We start from the raw sequence: 22,034 nt of genomic DNA, 5'->3' as shown, positions 1-22,034 counted from the left end.
AATCTATATTAGAAAGCACCAAATCCAACAAGCGAGCGTTTGCATTTGTGATAAAGTTATGCTGTTTTAGATTACACAGTGACATTAATTCATTTAGTAGAAGGAGCTTCTTACTCGGGTTAGGGGAAATTGACAGAGAGGGATTAATCGAATCAGAGTAATCAGGTGTGTTAAAATCACCAATTAATAAGAAATTATCCAAAGGGAAACGATTAAGAAGTAAATTTTGGCAATGGCTATAAAAGAGTTCAAGCTTGTTAATTCTAATATCAGGAGGCAAATAGCAAACACATAAATTTATGCGAGAAGTGTCACGTGCTTCAGGAATAAGAGTAACCCAGACATCCTCCATATCACTATCCCACGATGCTTGACGGATGACCTGGTATTTTTTATGGACGGCGAGTAAAACTCCACCTCCCTCGGTTTTAGCACTGGAGGAATCCGCACGATCTCGTCTGAAGAGATTGTAACGGGCGTCAACAACTTCGCCATCGAAAACACTCATATTTAAGTTCGTTTCCGTCAAGCATATAATATCGAAGTTAGAATTTAACAGATTTAAAGAAAATTGAGTTAACTTGCTACGAATTCTGTTTACATTTTGATAAAATATATTAATCATTGTGGAAATAACGTGTGATCCAGTATATAAAAACAAAAATTGATCAAGTAACTTACTAAGCAATGATAAACAAACAAATTAGTAGTAGTAATAACAATTAAGACAATTTAGTGAAGGAATCATGACTTTTAATTAGAATGGCCGGGCTTGATTCATCCTTACGAACATAAATTTGGCCATATCGCACCCAAACAAACCTGTAGTTCTTGTCAGTAGAAAATTTACGTGCCGCATGGTGTAACTCTTTAGCTTCAGGAGACAAATGTTCAGACAAGTATATCCTGCTCGACGACGAGCCGCCAATACCAATATCGGTAGTAGATAGTTTGGTGTCAGGGTGGGACTTATTGAAGCGAGTCAACGCAGACAAGAGTGTATCACGCTGACGCTGCGTTGAGAGGGTAACTAGTATGTTTCGCGGCCTTTTGGAGTTTGAGTCCATCTTAGCTACACGACGACATGCTTTAACATCACTCTCAGATACCACAACATTTAAACACTCACAGAGTTTTTTGAATAACTCCATCAGATTCTCAGACTTGCTTTCGGGTACCTCGTGAATCTCGAGGTTTAAGTCACGTGAAATCTTTTCAACTGTAAATAAACGACTCTGGAGTTTTGATAACGTGTTTTGAGATTTCGTAAGTTCAGTCTCGAGTACCCTGATTCGATTGTCTTTGTCTGCAATATTTGACTTCAAATCATTTTGTTCTAAGATGATAAAATCCGTTGTCGTCGTGAAGTCAGCCTTTACCAACTCAACAGCTCGGCTAACCTCGTCGGTCACCATGTCCTTCAAGTCCTTTCTAAGCGCGGACCGTAGATTTAGCATAAACGATGAGTCAGGGGACAGTTTCAAGTCTATAAGTTTGCTAATACTGTCCAACGTAACCGGCTGCTTAGAAAAGTCAGCGCCTGCAGAAGTTTTCGTGGCAAAATCACACTCCGGCTCTTTACACGTCGTTATATATGAGGAGGCGCTTGGTGATTGGTTATTGCGACCCCGCCGGACAGGAGTATTATCGTCATTGTTTTTACGCCGAGTTACATTCTGACACAGAGGACAATTAAGTGATGCCAATTGCTCAGCACTGAGCTGCTTAGTCGACCCGGCAGCAACATCAAGGCATTCATAACAAAACTTGCGTTTGCAATTATTACACTTTAAAAAATGACCGACATTTAATACGTTATTACAGCCATGGCACTTCATAGCTTGATTAGATTCACTATTATTCACTTCACTGATTTTACGTATTCTGTATTACTTCAAATTTGACTTATAAAAGCTAACACTATTGTTAAAAATTGAATAATAACACTTATAACACGGCTAATAATACTTTTAACACGGCTATGGACTACCTTCCACCACGGTTGAAAATGTTATGAATGAATCATGAAATATTTTTTTATCGGCTTTTCCATAATCTATTTATAGTTTTCTTTCATACGACAACATCAAATCCAAACGGAATCCAAGCCTCTATCATCATAATATAATAGTTTTGAATTCCAAATACCAGTTACTGAGTTACCAGCTTGAAACTATAAAAATTCGTTTTTATCACAAAAACGAATTCTCTATTGTCTATCCTAAAAGTTAAATGTTGTTTGGGAGAACGTTGAAATCCAGTGGGTATTATTTGAATAAACAAGCTTTGCTCAAGGGACGTAGTAATATTTGCGTTTTTAAAACCACTAACTCCAAGAATAAATACGGTTACAACCCTTGTTTTATTGTATAATGTTTGCAGGCGAATAAAGTACCCTTTCGAGGTTCTTTCAGGGTTTTCTTGAATAGCTTCTTAATCATAAAAAGTGATTCGGATTTACCAAAATACATTGTTTTTTTCAAATTGTGTTTACTCTGAGATGCAGTATTTAAAAATTTTGTGTTTACGTTTGTATACATTAGGAGGAACACATACAGATAGTTAATGAATTAGGTAGATAAAGTAAGTAGTAGCAGTAACAAATTTTATATATGTGGGTAGTACAAATAGGGTTAGCGTTGCGTACATTTTAAAGTATATTTTTGCAATGCATTTATTCATTACATACGGAATATTATTCTATTCAAAGGTAAATCTACAAAGGTTGTTTTCGTGGTAAGTTATAGTGGTCATAACTTATTTTAAATAATTAATTTCTTCTGTAAAAGAAAGTGCTTTAAGTTACCATTAATATCTGGTCGTTTGACCTAAATCAAATATCGAATTTTCGTGGCAAAACTTTCAGCGAGTACATCTTAAAAATTCATTACAGTTTTGAATATTCAGTCAGAAACAATTTAAAATCAAGCTGAGGGCTGTGCATTAACTTCGAATTCGGAAAGATGGCGGCCGAGCAAAAATGGCTGTTCGTAGCTTATAGGCTTGTTTTATTATTGGCCGTAAAACCTAAAGCCATTTAATTCTTTAATTACATCACAGTCTTGTTTTGCAGAGTCGTAAAGAATGTGAATTATACAACCGTGGCTACAGTTTCTATTTAACTTGTGAAGGTTTTTTGCGAAGTTTGAACATCAAAATTACCAACTTAAATGCACAATTTACCGGAATAATGAAACCAAAGAGTATACTTTTATTTTTGTAGGAAGGACCTGGATGGAATTTACATTTATAGTAATAACGACTTAATGAAGCCTTAATCTTAATGTGCGTTTTTAATTGTTTTTTTTTAAACCATTTTTTTTTGCCATATCATATTAATTGAATTTAACATACATATAATCGTTCTTAACTTGACTTTTTTTCTTATATATAAGTGACACTTATGAAAAAAATAATATTAATTTACTATTCAGCACGTTTGCATCAGATAGCAATGTTCATTTCAATTTTAGATGCAAAGCCAGACTAATCGGCCTTCATAAATAGAGGTCTAGTACGAAGCTCGTATGGTATTAATACTCGGTTGCATTGTTGCCTTGACCTACCCTTCACCGGAGGGACGCAGTGGCGTTAAAAAGTTACATTATATATGTATTTTACAACGATCGAAGGTTGGGTTTATATACGAATAGAATATAGTTACCAAGGTTGTCAACAACACTCAAAGTGAAAATGACGAAAATATCTGTCTTTCGTAACCTTATGGGACACGGGAAAGACAGATTTATGCATACAGTTAAACAGTCTGGAGTTAGATGAGATTCAAAATTTAAAAAAATACGGTAGAGCTTAATCTTTACTTTTACTTTGTCTTTTGTGTTTTTTTAATAAAGGAGCCATAAAAAAGAAAATAGTCTCTAGTGCATTCGAATTATGATTTTACAATTGACTTTTTTAAAGAAATAATTTATTTCTTTTGCCATAAAATACATACAAAGTCACATAACTGATAATTAAATATAAATAGCGGTTGAGACCTACTTCTAAGTGAAAAGTATGTTTGTGATGGGAGATTCAATTTATATTATTGGTAGGATAGGGGGACAAACGGGTTGTCCATATTTATAGAGTCATCCGCAACCAATGGACACACTGACACACACACTTTCTCTATTATTGAATCATTACATTTATGTACTGCAACAAAAAGTTAATATTTAACATATTCTGTTAATATTGCAATTACAACTTTATACATTTTACTTTTATAAAAACTAACTAATATATCCATATATAATATAATAACTAAAATATGTTATGAAAAACAAGTCTATTTTCGTGTCAACTAAACTAAACTATTTGTTATTTCCTTAAAAAGCCTTATACCTCTAAAACCCCTCGGACGATGAGTCTTGACAGCGAATGGGACAAAATTATATTCCCCTGTATTTATTTAATTTCATCAACACGCAAAACATCGGAGGTTTAATAATCGTAAAATCAAATTAAATAATTGAAATTTATGACGTTTGTAACCCAGTTACTTATTTATTTCTTTAGAATTTCTTCAGATGACTACGGTTGCTGAGAAGCACTCGTAACATCGCGCTATTTAAATAATTAAATTAATTTGCGTATATATTCTTTCCGTTCTAGACGATTAAATCTTAATGATAGTTTTAGTTGATAGTTTGTCTGTTGGTTTATTTATAGTAAGTGGTGTAGTTTATAGTAAGTTTATAGTAAGTGGTGTAACTAACACTACCGTTTCGTATATTTAAGTTAAGGATTCAGTAATCGACTTATATGTTTAGAAAAAAAAAGTGTGACCTATGTCTCGTGCAGGTATGTTTCTGGTTATAACTACGCCAATTGTTACCGTGAATAGGTAAGCTTTTGTTTGATTGGATCTATTGTTACCTGTCACAATGAGGTAATGGCCGTAATAAATAGTTGATTAAAATCGAACATTTACAGCAGTATTAGCCCAGTTAGCAACCTTCAATGTTGAGGTTTCGTGTTTCAATCCAGGCTACAACCAATATTTTTTTAGGCTATTACCTATTGTCTTTACTTAAAAAGCCTAATAGCGCAACTAGGTTGTAACAAGTTTATTCTGATTAAAAACCTTCATTTAATCTACATAAACAGTAAAAATATACTGCGCCACCTTACGATACTGCATCAAAGTATACCAAAAAACCTTCGCAGGCGTATTCAGTCCACTGCCATTTGCCGTATCGCAGGAGGCAAGCTGCTGTAAAGACTTGCTCTTAAATAACTTACATTTGTGCGACCGTATTCTGCGCTGATTTTATGTAGATGCATGTGATTGATGTTCTGTCGTCTACGTGTGGAATTGAATTTAAAAGTAATCCTTGTATGTGGTTATTTTTTTAAACTAAGAGACATGTTGCTTATTTATCCAAGTACTTAATGTTCATTAATCCAGTGTTTAGTACGTTAATACAAAGAGGGTTTTAATTAATTTATTTTGAATAATCTGAAGTTGTTTAAGTTTTGTATTTGAAGCGATACTCCATACTTCTATCAAATATAATAAATGGGACTTTCGTTGAGAATTCTTTATGATCGTTAAATTTCGAAATTTGTATCCAATTAATTAAAATGTATACTTGAACTACTAAGACGTATATATGTCACCGTAAGATTGTAAACATCGTTATATTACAATCTATCCAGTAAGATTGTAAACTATCGATAGATTGTGAACCGTATCATTATGATTGCAATTTAACGCATCATTTTTCGCCTGATTGTAATCTATCGATGGGAAGCGGTCAAATTGTGAACCGGTTGAACGGTATGTGACCCCGCCACCCTGGCCACACGTCATATTTGTTTGTTATTTCTATTTTTATAATTTGTGCTTAAAGACATAATAATTGTTGATTTTTTTGAAATTTTTAATAAGAATTTGTGTTTGTAGAATAAATATTTCGTTACAATTTGTTTCTAACATATGTCAGGATTTCTAATTTCCTATTAAATAATAAATTTATTTTATTTAAGTGACACGTCTGTTTCATTTCTAAATGAAATGAGACCGACCAATCAGGAAGAACTTGCAGACAGTTGACAATTTGACGCGGGACAGATTGTAATTTAACGGTTTCACTTCGGTAGATTACAATATAGCGAAAAATGATGCGTTAAATTGCAATCATAATGATACGGTTCACAATCTATCGTTAGTTTACAATCTTACTAGATAGATTGTAATATAACGATGTTTACAATCTTACGGTGACATATACAAATGAAGCTACAAACATTACGCCACTTCACCGTTTCAGCTGGAGATTGAACCTAGGACCCCAGGTCGCACGTTACGACCACTAAGCCAACACTGATGATTTATAACTGCTACTACTGAAGAGTATGTATGCAGAAACACGCAATTTCAATTCTCTATTGAAAATTTCTTTTGTGTTGGATAGTTCATCGAGAAAGACATGTATGTGCTGAATCAAAATAAAATCATGAATTTAAGATATAAAACGGGAGTGGCTATTTTGGTTCTCGGCTGTATCTGTATCTGATCTCTGTTTTGTTACATTCAATGATGAAATAGATAGAATAGATAGATTCAATGATTAGTAGATACAAACTATTTGTATTACAAACATAATAAATATGATTGTTTCAACACATTAATTATAGATATTTTATAATTCAGAATTTGTAGCCAAATGGACTCGTAAATGAGTTTGAAATATTGGATAACGAATTTATATTTACGAAGGACGTGAGAATAATAAAGCTAAATAGGTGGAGGGAAATTCGCAACTCATTACGCAATTACCACTAACAAAACCCACTTGAGTAATGCCGTAATGCTTTATGCTGAGTTATAATAGTTGGAGCTTCAAAGAAATTCATACTTTTTTCTAATTAATTATGCCGCATGTATTTTAAGAATTACTTAATAAAATCACGACTGTTATATGACTACATTACTACACCTGAAGTTGATGTCAAGAAAGATTACAAAATAGTAATTTGAATATTATATAGTAATTTAATATTCGAATTGATACAGATGGTATCAATTCGTAGTCCGTTGTACAATTGAGCGTTTTTACGAACCACCAATATATGGAACCTTTCAAAATAGAGCGCACTGTAGTTAATAAAAACAAATACATATATGTAATTTGAGACACACACATGCTATTTATCTGCAATGGAAGTGGTAAATAGAATCTATAATAGAAGCAAAACATAGAATAGAACAATATTTGAATACAAACTGTACAATAAAAACACACATATATAAAATAGAAATTACGAGAAATAGCCGAGGCTTTTTTGAACAAAATCCTAGACAGTTGCTCCTACCTTAACGATTATGAGATAGACGATGTCGCAACGAAATTGATTTTCTATTAAGATAGAACCTGTATGTGAGTATAAGTCATATTGAATATTTTTTACGTGTCTAGAAGAAACTGACTAAAAATATCTGCGTCTAATTTATTGTTTTTTTTACAAGCAGGTATTTCTTTGCGATTTTACCGCTATAATATGAAACATGGAGGCTAATATCAGCATAATCGATACTATATATATTACTATATTTGGCTCTTTTATCTCTGTTTCTTAATAAATTTAAGAAATGTATGAAAGAAAATCAGTGTAAAAAGGCTATTACTATAAAGGCGTTACTATAAAGTTAACGATTATCTAGTTGATTAAAGGGCCTGCGACTAGTGCTAGACAGGCTACTTCTAATTAATTTGCGATATTTTAAAATAAGGCCGGCCTACACCCTCTGTCTTCTTTGCCGATGAGTAGCGATGTCTACCGATTCAACTTTAATGACATGGAATAAGTTACACCTGTATCTTATATTCCAAAATTAACATATTTTATTTTTTTATCTAACGAATTATATGTATCACACAACTGTGGGCAAAATTGCGGGGTTGAGTTGGCTAGTCAACAAATAACCACCTTGTTTGTCACTTAATTAAAACAAGTAAGATTTAAGTTTCTCATTTCCGTTTTCACTGAAACATTTTCTGTCATTGCAGGTAGAGCGAGGTGCGCTGCGGAATATGGTATGTAATTTTCTTCACGTCTTGTACATTTATTACCAGTTCTCAAAACTTTATGTACTTTTCTATTTTTAGTACCAAACAGATATTGTAAATTTTAAATTTATTTTCGTAATGATAGTTTTAGTATTGTATATATATTACATAGTGAGATTGAAGTATAGATTAAAGAGCGAGGTAGCACCTATTTATATAGTGATGCAGGAAGGTCAAGGACTACACGAAGGTAAAAAGTGATAGGTAGAAACTGAAATTGAATGATGGAAATATTGTGGTTCTAATTGTTAACAAAGCAACGAACAATAACCTGAAGGACTCAAGAGCATGATCTGAATTTGAACAGGACTTGCAGCTAAATTGTTGAAGATAATGTATCAAAATAACTGTTAATTTCTACTTCTAGTAGAAAACCCGAAACCAAATCGCCTACAGAGGCAAACATAAAAACGATTACATACTGATTGTTGTATAATTTCAAAGGTTTAAAATTTAATAATAATTACCCCATAGACATTATTATTATCGACTACAGATTAGTCGTTAAATTATGGATATAGCAACATTGAAAAATCAAATAAACAACTAGTATGACTAGTTGGGACCATTCAAGAATTACGTAAACAATTTAGGAGAGGGGGATCTTTAAATGTCTTATTTGGTGTTTACATTAACAGTATTTTTATTGATTGTCATTGATTTTATTGATTATCAATTTGTGAGCACAGTAACATAAAATGACAATGGCAGCATACCAGCACTATGGCTGCGACATTTACATATTTATGTATAAGCTATTAATAAAAAAAAACGAAACTATAATACTAACATTAAAACAAAAAGCATTTCTAGCAATTATTTTTTTACCTAAGGCATTAAGCATATATATTAAACTCAAGTGCAACGTTTTCTTAATATTTTTCTAAGAACCAAGTAGCTTTATGTGCCTTACAAACCCCGTCGATTGTTTGTCCCAAACGTGGCGGTTTTTTTCCCATACTTCCCTGTAGTAAGTGAAGTATTATGCGAATAATGCATATCCAATATCACATTAAAAAATCGATAGCGAATACATGTATAATGTATACACACTAAATTAAAGTACATTAAAATAAGAATTTGCTTTGCTGAGACTTGAAAATATTTTCAAAGCAATTTGTTTCAAAGGCTCAATTTATTAGTAAAGAATTGCCGGAACCGAATGAGCATAATTGGACGCGAGCCAGTCCTTGTTATATTATTCATAATAAAACAGGCGTTCGCACATTAATATAATATTATTCTGTTTCATAAACAACACGGAAAAGAGATTAAATACGTTTTGTTAGGATGCGACTTATTTGTAATAAGTTTTTGTGCATTTTGTGGTGTATCAATTTGGTAAATTGCATTAAACCTGAGGAACTGAGGTTACAGTGTATGTCTCTTTCACTGTTTATATTTCTTAAATATAATAACAAAATTACACCAATATTCTCGTAATTTTATGACCAATGTGTGGAAAGTGGTATCTTCTATCTACTTTTTATTATGGAATTTTTACATTTGTGACAAAGTAAATTTTGGCCTTTTCAGGCAGTGTATAATGTGAACATTGATGTTCAAAAGTGTAAAAACAAATTAAGCAAAACAAAATTTAAAACTGAGTAAGTAGTGATAAAATTAATATAAATATTGAAATAATTTAAGACATGATTTTATATTTAAAACATAAAGGACGTGACTACAAAAATATGTAAAATTTAAAACATGATGTATAAAGCTTCCCATTCACCACACACACACTATAGGTACTTTTTTCCTCGAAATAAAAATAAAAATTTAAGAAACACTGACTGCAAAACATACATAAATATCAATTGAAGCGTGAAAAAAACATCAGCATCCGGTAAATTAATAACATCCTCACAACATTCCAGAATATCAAGGTTAGATTTCCAAGTATGCAATTGTTTATAACGCTATTATTAAGGTTAATATAACCAGAGAAATGACAAATTGTTAACAACACCACACACACACAACGGCAGATTGAGGAGTACTAGTACCACTAAAGAATTATATAAAAAGACTAAAGTGAAGAAATCTGCTGAAGGACTATATCGAAAACAAAACCGTACGTAGAATAATATCAAGGAAAAAGGGTGATAATACAAAAGGTAGTAAGACGTGGTGAAGGAAATTGCCGGAAGTGGGAGGAGCGGAAAGCGACATGGAGGAAGGAGGATCTCCCTCTCCTTCCTCCATTGCCAAAAAAGGCTAACGTAGCAATCTCGATTTTAATTAACGCAATCAATATTTTGTATCAGAGTAGAGACTCAAACACTTAAATGTAAAGAAAACACTTTTTTAACGGATTGTAGTTATGTATTATTGTAAACTTATAATTATTTAAACATAATTATTAAATTATTTATTAGTTTACAATAATACATAACTTCAATCTTCATCAAGTGTTTTTCTTTAAATGTGTAAAAGTTAAGTTAATAAAAGACAATACTACGACGATGTATTTATTTGTAACTTACACGGTGCTTTGTGTAACATCACTGTAATCTTAGAATAGTTCTCTTTCAGATACAATTATGAAAATAACGTAGATAAAATGGAGGATGTAGAAACGTAAGGAGTATGATAAATGGAGGTTCCATGGAGTCGCGCGGGCACGTAAGCCAGGCCTTGCCTACCAAATACCGCGCTGACTATAAAAACTGCTCGCAGTCACTCCCGCTTGATATTCTGTGAGTATATGTGTTTATAGCTATAAATATCCATGATGATAAATTAATCGAATCACATTATGTACACACCACTAGAATATATATTTCCATATGATATTTTTTCATATAGCCATTCAAATTTTTATCCATTTATTAAAGTAAAATGGCCAAAAATATATGTAGTTATTTTTCCCTCATCCAATACGTATGTACATTGTGAATCGTCTAGTTAATATCCATTTTCAATAAAATTATCGTAACATATCATTATAACATGGTAATCTTATACTCGGAATAATTATTGACTGTGGCTTGAATTTTCAACAATATGTATAATTAACTCTTGTTAATTACAAGCTTTATATAATTATATATTAACTATTAAAATATGTAGAGTAATGGCAACTCACGATAATATAGAAACTTTAGCTACGATCTACGACACAGAAGATTCTTAGCACATTAATAAAAATTTGACAGATTCTTGCATCGTTAGGTAAGTATTAAAACACTCAGTCAACCCTTTTCTTAATGCATTCGGAAGCAGGAAGAAATAAGATTTATTTTGGTTATGATTCTTACGTTGCGTTATATACGCCATATCTTAGTATGTTTGTTTCATGATAATTTTTCACAACCGACCAACCAACAACCTGACACACAGTCGACTTTATGGGTCTGAAGCCCCTTTCGTCACGATGTTTTCCTTCTCCGTACGAGCGAATGTTATATGTGAACATACAAAGAAAGTCCATTTTTGAACAGTCTGGAATTGAACCTACGACATCGACTGAGAGTCGCACATTGAAGCCTAAGTAAGCCTAACTAGGCCAATACTGATCTTGCATACTTGAGATACCGTTGTTAATTAGCGTTGTATCTTTAGTAGAAGTCAGGATCGCTATGTATGACAGTTTGCAAGTACATAATAAGGAACGCTCGTAGCTCGAACAAACAGATAAATTAGGCTGAATTTGCAGATGGTTACCTCGTTCGGCGTTTCGACCAGCAGACGGCGACCTGGCGGACTGTGTTCTTGTGGTGGGAGTGTCGCGGCCGAAGTTAGCCGCGGCCCTCCTATCCGTCACTCTGCTTTCTCTCTTTCTCACATTCCACGTATTATATGACAGTGCATTATACAGCATTCAGGTAAGTCAATATAAATCAAATCAATTGATTTATTTGCTAGAATAGTGGTACAATTAGTTACATAAATTACAAAAATCCAATCAATCCGCCACAAATGGGGATAGGCACGCAAATGTCTTCTTATTTTATAATCTTTATATATATAAATCTCCTGTCACAATGTTAAATTTAATTGGCACACTACGAGCACTCTGGTCCAACTTAAGAGATACAACTAAACGTCGTGGTCAGCAATGTAGCATCTAGAGCGGACAATCTGCTTCCACCGGTTTCTGTCCAGCCCTTCTTTAATGACGATGAGTCTTTCACTTGATCGAAACTAGTTGGTGATCAGCCATATTTTGCCTTTCGTGTTACCAACCAGCATCTGTTTCTTTAAACTCTTTTCGCCTCTGCGCATTGTATGGCCAAAAGAAGACACGATATACATTTGCTACAACCTTTCAAAAAGCGTTGCTAACCCGGCTTTTTGATGTTAAATTGAAGACATCCAACATAATAGTTATTTTAGACATTGATCGATACTTTGTTTTATGGCTCAGTATAAATTCATTCAAAGGTGCTATGTTAGTATTGCCTAACAAAGTACATATATATATATTCCTAAAATTTATACATGCAAGTAGTACCACCATCACAGAAGAATGATTGAACTCTTGCCTGCAGAAGCAAAACTTAAAATTATAAGTCTATAAAGTAAACGATAAATAATTTTATGGGTAGTAAAATTTTAAACGATCCGCGTTAATGAAGGCATCAGTGCACGATACTATGTAATGCTACCTATTAATTTCTTTTCGTAATTAAACTGCACAGATTAATACAATTCATTCTGATTAACTTAACGGGCGATGTTCTTGTTAAATTCACGATAGTAATCGTTTTAGCATTTTGACACTAAGACTTTTATTAGAATTAGAATGAGCAAGAGATTTACTTACTTGTCTGATGGGCCATGGGCATAACTGCCCTTACTAACTGTCATAACTGCCCCTTTTAGGCGTCACGGCGACTCGTTTGTTTATAACAAAATGTAATAATAATAATCACAAAAATATGTCACAATAAGTTAAAAAACAAAAGTAATCTTCAAATTTGATTTTAATCTTAGGAACAGTAGAAAACTCGTATAAGTTTATAGCCTCTCGGTTAAAGATATAGTAAAGTTTACGATATATTGTAATACAGCGATACAGAAGTATGGTAATAAATCTTTGGCTATGCGTACAATTCGATAGAAAACTTTTTATATGCAAATTGTGTTTCAGCTTATTCAGAATCGTCTATTCTTTATTGGAATTTGATATCGTATATTTCTATTTCTGAAATAAAAATATATATCATACTTTTCAAATATAATATACAACCACATTATAAAGCATTAATACATTTCCCCATTTAATCTGGTAAAATCCGTGAATTTCACAAATATAACCGCTTCAATTAGATGAATAATGCTTTGTTTTCTCAATTTCATTGTAATGTGATTTACAAATAAAAATTCAATTACTATTTAAAAGCTTTTCTGGTATTAATCGACCGACTAAACTCAAGTTATATATCTCCCGCCCATCAAAATAATCCATATTAGTAAGACTTTTTTTCACTTTAGCGTGAGTGTGAGTTGTATTACTTACGTCATACTTACTTCAACTTATTTCTGAACTGAGACTATCTTGTGAGTTTAATTGTTAGACAACACGAAAACTTTGCATATTTGTCATAGGCAGTATGATGCAGCTATTACTTTTTGCCCAAGAAATGAAAGCAATACTTGATTGTGATTTATAAAAAAGAAAACATGTTTTTCCGAACGTACGAAAGTACGCAACGAACTAGTAAAACATCCTGATATTAAAAAACCTTTGTTTCTCAAAACGTCGTCAATACAATAATGCATTACTTAATACTCTTTTGTGTGTCACGAATCAAAACACACGTAGAATCCCTTTCAATTATACTGGTTAGCTTTCACAAGGACTCTTAAGTCTCGACACATTTGCGGAGTGGGCGAGTAGTGCCTACTGAAAGTTCCCGGCACAAAGCCTCAATCGAAAGAAAAGCTGACCTGCCACAAGGATTTTTATCTTAGCCTATTCTTTATTTCGTTCCATTTTTAAATTAGGACGCATTCACTTCATATCAATTTAGGCAAGCAAAATTAGCAAGTGTCTTAGATTTTTATATACAAAAAATACTAGGCGTTGAACTATCGTTTAAGTAAGCAAGGAACGCTATTTTCTAAAAAATGTGTTAAGAAAACTTTACGTTCCAAAAACATATCTTCAATCGAAGATCAAATCTTGTATCATATTAGCTATTTTTAAATATATTGTTCGATGATTAGCTTTTTTTTTAAAGAGTACCGAAAGTTTTTTTACGCCGGCTTTTTGTAGCGGCCTCCACCCTCCTGTCTCCTTTGCCGATGAGTAGGGATGCCTACAGGTTCGAATTTAATTTCGTGGAATAAGTGATATCTTGATGATCTAATGTTCCAAAATATACGTATTTTTTTTATATTACTTTTTAGCTCAGCATAGCTACGGAGGTGGTAATTAAATAATAATCTTATGTATTTGTATATAAACGATATTTTGTCACAGTCCAAAGTATGAGTTGTACGCAACTAAAGTTATACACAGTTAAAAACATGATAAAATAAAAAAATGGTAAAGGAAAAGTAGGTCAGTTCAGAAGCTTATTAGCCTCGTGAAGTATAGGTAACATTCCTGGGTTGGCACGACTTCTAAGATTCCTCGAAAGTTTTGCACACTCAACTTTTACCCACGTACGAGGTACAAATAACTCGTTTCCACTTGGTTAAACTTCTTGCAATAACTGTGAAAAATTAATGAAACTACAAAAGTTTTTTAGTTAACTATAACGTTATTCTTTCATTTTCCATTTGTTAGCTACTTTAGTATTGAGCTTTTTTGTACGACAGGTTTTAGAAAATTACGAGTTTATTTACAACAGGCATTAACCAGTCCACATCGAGTCACAAACTTTCGCAATAACTGAATTATCTTTATTCAGGTTTTTTTTATTATTTTCCACATTTAGTGAAAGCACTATTTACATATGTTTTAATTGCGAGTGTATTCTCTATTAAAGACCACCAGTTGCCCTCCTTTTTTGTTTCTTTTTGTTTTTCTAGATACTTGCAAGGAAGTGTAAAGCCACAAAAATTGCAATTTAGTATATAATAGTACTATTTATACACAATAAGCAAAATAGCACTAATGCGAAACTCGATTTTTTTTATCTTAATTAAAATGTATCAAACACACTGCATAAAATTTAGCTTCTATGGTGCATTTTATATATTTAACATGTATTGCAGGCCGCGAGTATTGCTTCAGCCGCCAGCGAAGGTCGAAAAATATTACAAAATCAAGAGAGCAGTCGCACGATAAGCCATCCTATGGCTTTGAGGAAACGGTTGAAAATTCCACGGGCTCCTCGACCCATTCGTAGACTACCCCAGGTATTAGCAGACATACGTCTAAACAAATTGTTATACGTCCGGACGACATTTATTTCTACGTCTTTTTTAAAGTTCTCATCGTATTAAGCTTTTTAAGCCGATTGAGTTACCTCGGACGGTAAATTAGTCTTATCACCAATGAACAAAATATAATGAAACAACTATTACGGACTCTTGACCATAGAAGATATAAACGGACGCAGAAATGTGTCTGTATGCCCCAGAAAAGTGGAGGCGGATATCAAGTAGTCGTGAATAAAGCTATATAAATTAATTTTGCCACGATTTAAATGCCTTAAAGTTCAGAGTCTAATGTTTATTAAACGACTTCTAGCGAGAAAGTTTAAATGCCAAAAGTCCTAATTTCATGAAAGTTCTTTATTATTCAAGGAATTGTAAACGCGAAATGTTAATTTACTACGACTTTTTAACGCCTACTTCTAACGCATTCGTTTATATTATTTGCTCAAATTATAACTTTTAAATTGCCTATTTACGAAAACCTCTTTTGAAATAATCATTGTTATTGTTGCTATGTGCTTTATTTATACTTTCTTATATAATAATAATAAATAGTTTATTTGCAGAGAAAGTGGTACATTCAGAACATATAAAAACCGCTTAATCAGCTATATAAAAATAATAATAATAATTGTTATTAATAATTGTCGTCTAAATCTGTGATCTAAATACTCTCCCTATAAAAGTACCGTGCCTTTAAGTATCTAATCACCTTCCCTTTGAAAGCATTACACGTCAGTGAACTATTATCTAGGAAGGTGATTAAATAGTTTGATAGCCATGGCGTAACAATTTTTTAGTACATCGTGGTGCAGTACCTACCTGGTAGTCTTTAATGGTAAAATAATTTCATTCAAAGTTATGTACTCATTGTAAGTTCTTCCTTTGATCTAATAAAAATATCTTGCAAATTCTATAAAACAGTTAATTCACTTTGTGTTTCCCCTTTTTACATATATAACTTTTCCTTACATTTATTTATGTTTTAGGCCCTTATAATCGGAGTGCGCAAATGCGGAACGCGTGCATTACTTGAGATGCTTTACCTCCATCCGATGGTGCAGAAGGCTTCAGGGGAGGTGCACTTCTTCGATCGTGACGAGAATTACGCTCTGGGTCTCGAATGGTACAGGAGTAAGATGCCTCTGTCCTTCAAGGGACAGATAACGATTGAAAAAAGCCCGAGTTATTTCGTTACTCCGGAGGTAAATATTAATTCTATAATTTATCCCTACTACCTTATTTTCCGTTTGTTTACAGGCAAATTGACATGAGAGTGGCAAGGACAAAACATTCAATAGTAATTTTAGGTTCAGTTTCCGTTTATGAATAGCACCATATGTGTTTTATTAATTTAATATAATTTATCATTAATTACTACATAGGACAAAGATTGAAAAACAAAACAGTGGCGGAGAGTTTCTTGCCCGGTCTGCTTTCTAGACTTGCGAACTAGTAGTAAACGTAAATTTACCAATCAATTTTATTTATCAATCTTATCTGTTGATGTTCATAAGAGTATTTGATTACCTATTTGAAATAAGTGATCTTGAGCTTGAGTATATTTATCTTTATAGCATAGACACATTCCCGGTCGCATACGCAAATGAGTGTTTTTTTAAATATTATGGATATATATTGTTTATGAGTATTGCTTAGGGAAATTAGAGATAATTTGACAACTAAGATTAATTAAAAATTTATGATTAATTTTATGGACATATCTATATTGTCGATCTCCAATTATAAATTATATTGAATTCGTTTTAACTCTAAAGGTCCCAGAGCGCGTTCGAGCGATGAACTCATCTGTGCGTCTCTTACTCATCGTCCGGGAGCCAGTCACTCGAGCGATATCTGATTACACCCAACTTCGAAGTCGTGCAACTCCTTCTGCGCCAGCCTTATCCTCTGCGGGCCATCCTCTACCGGACGCCGCGAAGCCTTTCGAGCATCTCGCCATAACACCGGATGGAGCTATTAATGTTGCTTACAGGTATATAAACTTATGGTCGCACTTAAAACCTTCTGATTAACTTTATCAGTAGATTAATAATAACGGTGCAACTATTACCAGATTAGTCTGTTTATACCATCATACCTGCAACTATATTTGTTATTTTCTATTGAAATACAGCGAAAAAGTTTTTATTTGTAAAACTTTGCATATGTTTATAACTTTTGTCTGGAGGTTAGTTTATTGACAGCCATTTGTAATTTAGCTGTCAAGATGATATGCGAAGTTTCGCGCTCGCGTGCTTTGGTATTGTTAAGTCCTAAAACAGAGATATGGGCGTTTGATTCCATCGTAAGGCTGAAATACTAAGTCGTTCTAATCTTTACGTAATTTTCGTTTGCTTTCGGCAGCATATTTTTTTTAACTAAACTAACAGATAATGTGGCATTCTAAGGGTGCAAGAAGAATTACATACGAGTTTACTCGATACAAAAGTACAAATATTGGAAATTTACTCTGTGACGAAAAGAAACAGCAGTTTTTAGTTAAACTTTAATTCGTAGTAGTTAAAGTCTCAGTAAACATTTATTGTTTAGGCCCATAGCCATATCTCTTTATCACGCGTACTTACACCGATGGCTGGAGGTATTCCCACGTGAGCAAATCTTGGTTGTGAATGGCGATCAGCTGATTGAAGATCCTGTACCTCAACTTCGACGGATCGAAAAATTCTTGGGCCTTGAACATAAAATAGGTATGTCAATATTCCTATTTTTATTGTGTCAGTCAAGGTCAACCAATACAAAGTGCTTTTTAAAAATGTGGAATTTTAATAATTATTCTAAAATAAGATTACGCAAGTTTCTTGTTTATATTTTTAGTCAAAATATCATTCCGTTTAATGATTAAATGGATGTTGAATAAAAAAAAATCAAGACCGTATCTATCTTGTAAAGAGAAGTCTCTTTACAAGATAAGGATGTATTAATAAATTAATTCAGAAGAATATTTTCTCTAGGGTTCTAATTTCTATATAGTTTATATTTAGCTTCGTCTTCAACAGGTAGAAAAAACTTCTATTTTAACGAAACAAAGGGGTTCTACTGCCTGCGAAATGATACGACGGACAAATGCCTTCGTGAGACAAAGGGCAGAAAGCACCCAAGGGTAGACCCAGCTGTTGTCACGAAACTTCGAAAATTCTTCGTTCAACATAATCAACGGTTTTATGACCTCGTTGGCGAAGATCTAGGATGGCCCGAAGATTAATTTTAGTAAATATTTTAAGATGGAAGTGCCTCTATGCTGCATTTACATGTGAGTCAATTGTCAAAACATTTAAGTTGTCTATTACAAACTGTAATATGTTAAAGAAGGTTTTAATGTCATTTTAATTTTTTATATATTAGTGTTTGTTGATAACAGTCGTAGTTTTGGCTATGTAATATAGCATCTATGTAACGGAACTTAATGGAACTTTACTCCTGGTACTGCAGCATAATGGCACGTCCAATACTGTCTTACCTGTGAACAACATATCAATGTAACTAATACATATCACTAGTTAAGGAAATTTTTAAAACGTTTATATATACATTTTAGCATAAAGTAGCTTATTAGCGTAAAGTTGGCTGTTCTTTTGTTTATAAATCTGTTATGGGAGCAAAATTTTAGAATTTAGTTCGTTAGCCTTAGTTCCTTTAGTGTTTTATACAGATATATAGGATTAAATAGTGATTTGTAAGCCGTACCCACTGAAACCCTGAGCAATATATTTTTATATATAAGTGCAGCCCTTATACAACGTTTAGATTTACAGATTTTACATGTTCTTTTAACGTTTAAGATAAATGTACATTTCGCTTTCTCTTTAGATGTCGTTGCTCGTGCGTATTTTAAATCTTAATGTGGTTTTAGTCATTTTCCTACAGTCTTAGAAGTTTGTCCGTTTCATAGCGAACTTAATGATAACTATATTACAAAAACTAGACGTTTCTTGAGAAATATCAATGTCTATATGCTATCATATGTGATAAAACGCGATAATGCTTAGATCACTAATTTTAAATTTTGACGGATTGTTCGACGCGGGTTTTAGAGTATTTCTATTTAAGTGTAACGTCCAAGACTGAAGAGTTAGTTAAGTCTAAAGTAATGCCTATTTAGCATTAAATGTCCATAAGTAATGCGAGAAGATCCCGAGATCATGACACAAAGCTACGTACCAATTTCAATTTATTTGCTCGACGTTTGAATAAATCAATAATTTTAAAATTGTCGCAACTTTCCATTTCTCTTTCAATTCTGTCAGCGATAGGAATTCAAGAACTTTAAAAGTTAATATAAAAGTAATTATATAAAGAGACGCTTAATTAGGGTTAGTTTTTATTATATTGATTTATTTTATGTTTGTCTGAATGTGGAGAAATTATTTTCACTTTTGGATATTGTTCTGTCCCGGGAAACTTTCATTTAGCACAGACGTGCAAAATGCTGTCATTTGTCTATGAACGCTCCACGGATTACGATATTATATATAAAATAAAAAACCTTTTACCTCCTTTCTTTGTGAAATTTTATAGTCGTCGAGTAAATAAATGAATAGAATTAAGATCGAGCACTCGAATTTTGAATACAGTTTTTTTAGATATATACGCTTCATCCAAACTTCACGATCAACGAATATTTGTATAATTTTAATTTTACAAATAAAGCACGAAAGATACGATACATTGTGATTATGTCTTTTAATAGTCCTAGTTAGAAATAAAGAGTGTTGATCACTATGTTGGGACGTTTTACTGGAATACCTTTAAAGATAAAATAACTTTATTCGAATTTAGTAAATACTTGTCGTCTTCAACTATTGAGGAGAAATTAAAAAAAAATACATTTTCAATTTTAAATATTTATAATTTGAAATCCCATAATAACACGATGTTCCAGAAAAATGTTCCACACGAGAATATCAAGCATATCAAATTAATGTCGGTTAAGTTTGTAGGTTAAAAATTCTAATTTATCATGTTATTAGTTAAGTATAAAAGTTAACTTGGGTTAAGATAATTCAATAGTTACCGATAGATATAATTTAATCACTGTTGAATGTTGTGCACGTATTGAACGTAGTTTGTTCTTATTAGGGCAGTAATTTTATACTAATTTAAATGTTATTGAGAGCACAGACGACTATCTGTCTAAAGTATTAACATATATATGTTAGCAATAAATTTATACATTTCTCCTGACAAGGTTCGTGTGAAAACAAACGTGTTATTGATGATACAATAGAAAGTCGTTTTTTTAACATAAATAAAAATAGTTTTTCCTTTGTGTGTGTGTGGTTCCTTTCAAATGTTTAATGCGTGTGTGCTGTGGCTTTAATTGGCCCTAGCTCAGCTTTATGCTGAGGAGCAGAATGTTCCACAGCGCTGGTCATTCTTCCAGACAACACAAAGGCACCAAAAAAAATGTAATACATACTTAGTAGAAAAAAAGGATAATAAAAGTTACCAGGTAAATAAAGGTACTTAGAAAGCCATCTTGAATCAAGAAACCGTGCGGAGTAATAAATAAATAAAAAGCCTGTTTAATTTTCAATCTTGTTTTCTTCAGTACCGTCGATCGGAACCGCTTCACGGGTAAAGGCCTCTTCAGCCTTTTTCAACTCACTCTGTCTATGACTTTCTTTCTCTATTCGCTTCCTGTAACCGCTTCTAATTCTCCTATCCACTTTTTTTGGGGCTCCCTCTTCTTCCCCCTTGTATTTTCCAAATAATTGTGTTTTAAGTCGATCTGAGTATCTTTCTGTAAGCCCCGCCCATTGCCACTTCTGTTTTCGGGACTAATGTAATGTTTTCTAATTGTTTTATAATCGTTGTCGTTTATACGTATATACAACGCTCGGTATGACAACGATAATCGCTACGAAAATCGTAGCACCTCTACGCTATAAATACAACATAGCGTAGTTTCAGAGAGTTTGTTTCTCTCTCTTCTCTTCACCTCTCGGTGGAGACACGTGGAGAGTGATAGTCTCCATAAAATTAGATGTTATATTGATTGATGCTTTAGACAAGATGGACGTTTGAGTTGTTCCTTATAAAGATCTCTTTAATAAATTAATAATTTACTTATTTATTTAGTTTAAAATTTTATTAAAGGTTGACTTAAAATATTTAAACTCTGTAAATATCTAACATTTCTTTAATAAGTTAATTGTACGTCTTCAATAAATAATTATAAATAAATGATAGAATGGTTTTATTACTTTACCTATTATATATAATATGTATCGTTAAGAAACATAAAGCTCAAACATTGTGTTACACTGTACGTTAGTTCCAGTAATGTGCTATAGATCTTTTTTAAACAATGGCTTTGGCAAATGACCGACAACGAGCGATAGACCTAAAATGAATCTGTTGTTTCACTTGACGAAGACTTCTCAAAAAGTCGCAGCCTAACCAACTGAAATGGGTGCCCAAAAACAGATAATCATTTGAAAGCTAAATTAGCGACTTTCTTTCATGATAATATTTTACAATGCACAAAATATTACCTATAAAAGTCTTGCTTTTGAGGCTTTCATATACCAATGGTACTATTTGTTTGTCATATTTGCTGGACACTTTCACATTCCAAACGCTAAGTGGACTGGT

General features: G+C 32.7%; 1 protein-coding gene across 2 annotated transcripts in view; it reads left to right on the top strand.

The window, feature by feature from the left end:
• Nucleotides 1–21,530, top strand: part of LOC110991581 (heparan sulfate glucosamine 3-O-sulfotransferase 5) — a 31,383-nt gene extending 9,853 nt beyond the window's left edge. The window contains exons 2-9 of one of the 2 annotated variants that reach the window (XM_022256982.2): nucleotides 8,019–8,045; nucleotides 10,617–10,780; nucleotides 11,740–11,908; nucleotides 15,252–15,395; nucleotides 16,406–16,621; nucleotides 17,195–17,412; nucleotides 17,970–18,127; nucleotides 18,437–21,530. In XM_022256982.2, the coding sequence (XP_022112674.1) occupies nucleotides 10,671–10,780; nucleotides 11,740–11,908; nucleotides 15,252–15,395; nucleotides 16,406–16,621; nucleotides 17,195–17,412; nucleotides 17,970–18,127; nucleotides 18,437–18,642 (1,221 nt within the window). In that variant the 5' untranslated portion in view covers nucleotides 8,019–8,045; nucleotides 10,617–10,670 and the 3' untranslated portion in view covers nucleotides 18,643–21,530. Of the gene's footprint in view, nucleotides 1–8,018; nucleotides 8,046–10,605; nucleotides 10,781–11,739; nucleotides 11,909–15,251; nucleotides 15,396–16,405; nucleotides 16,622–17,194; nucleotides 17,413–17,969; nucleotides 18,128–18,436 lie in introns of both variants that reach the window. The other variant, XM_022256983.2, reaches the window with a different exon arrangement.
• Nucleotides 21,531–22,034: the final 504 nt, after the last annotated feature.

The sequence above is a fragment of the Pieris rapae genome, chromosome 11 (assembly GCF_905147795.1).
Source record: "Pieris rapae chromosome 11, ilPieRapa1.1, whole genome shotgun sequence".
In the NCBI taxonomy this organism is placed as follows: Eukaryota; Metazoa; Arthropoda; class Insecta; order Lepidoptera; family Pieridae; genus Pieris; species Pieris rapae.
Note: the sequence above shows the minus strand (reverse complement) of the source record. Positions and strands in the feature narration are given on the sequence as shown.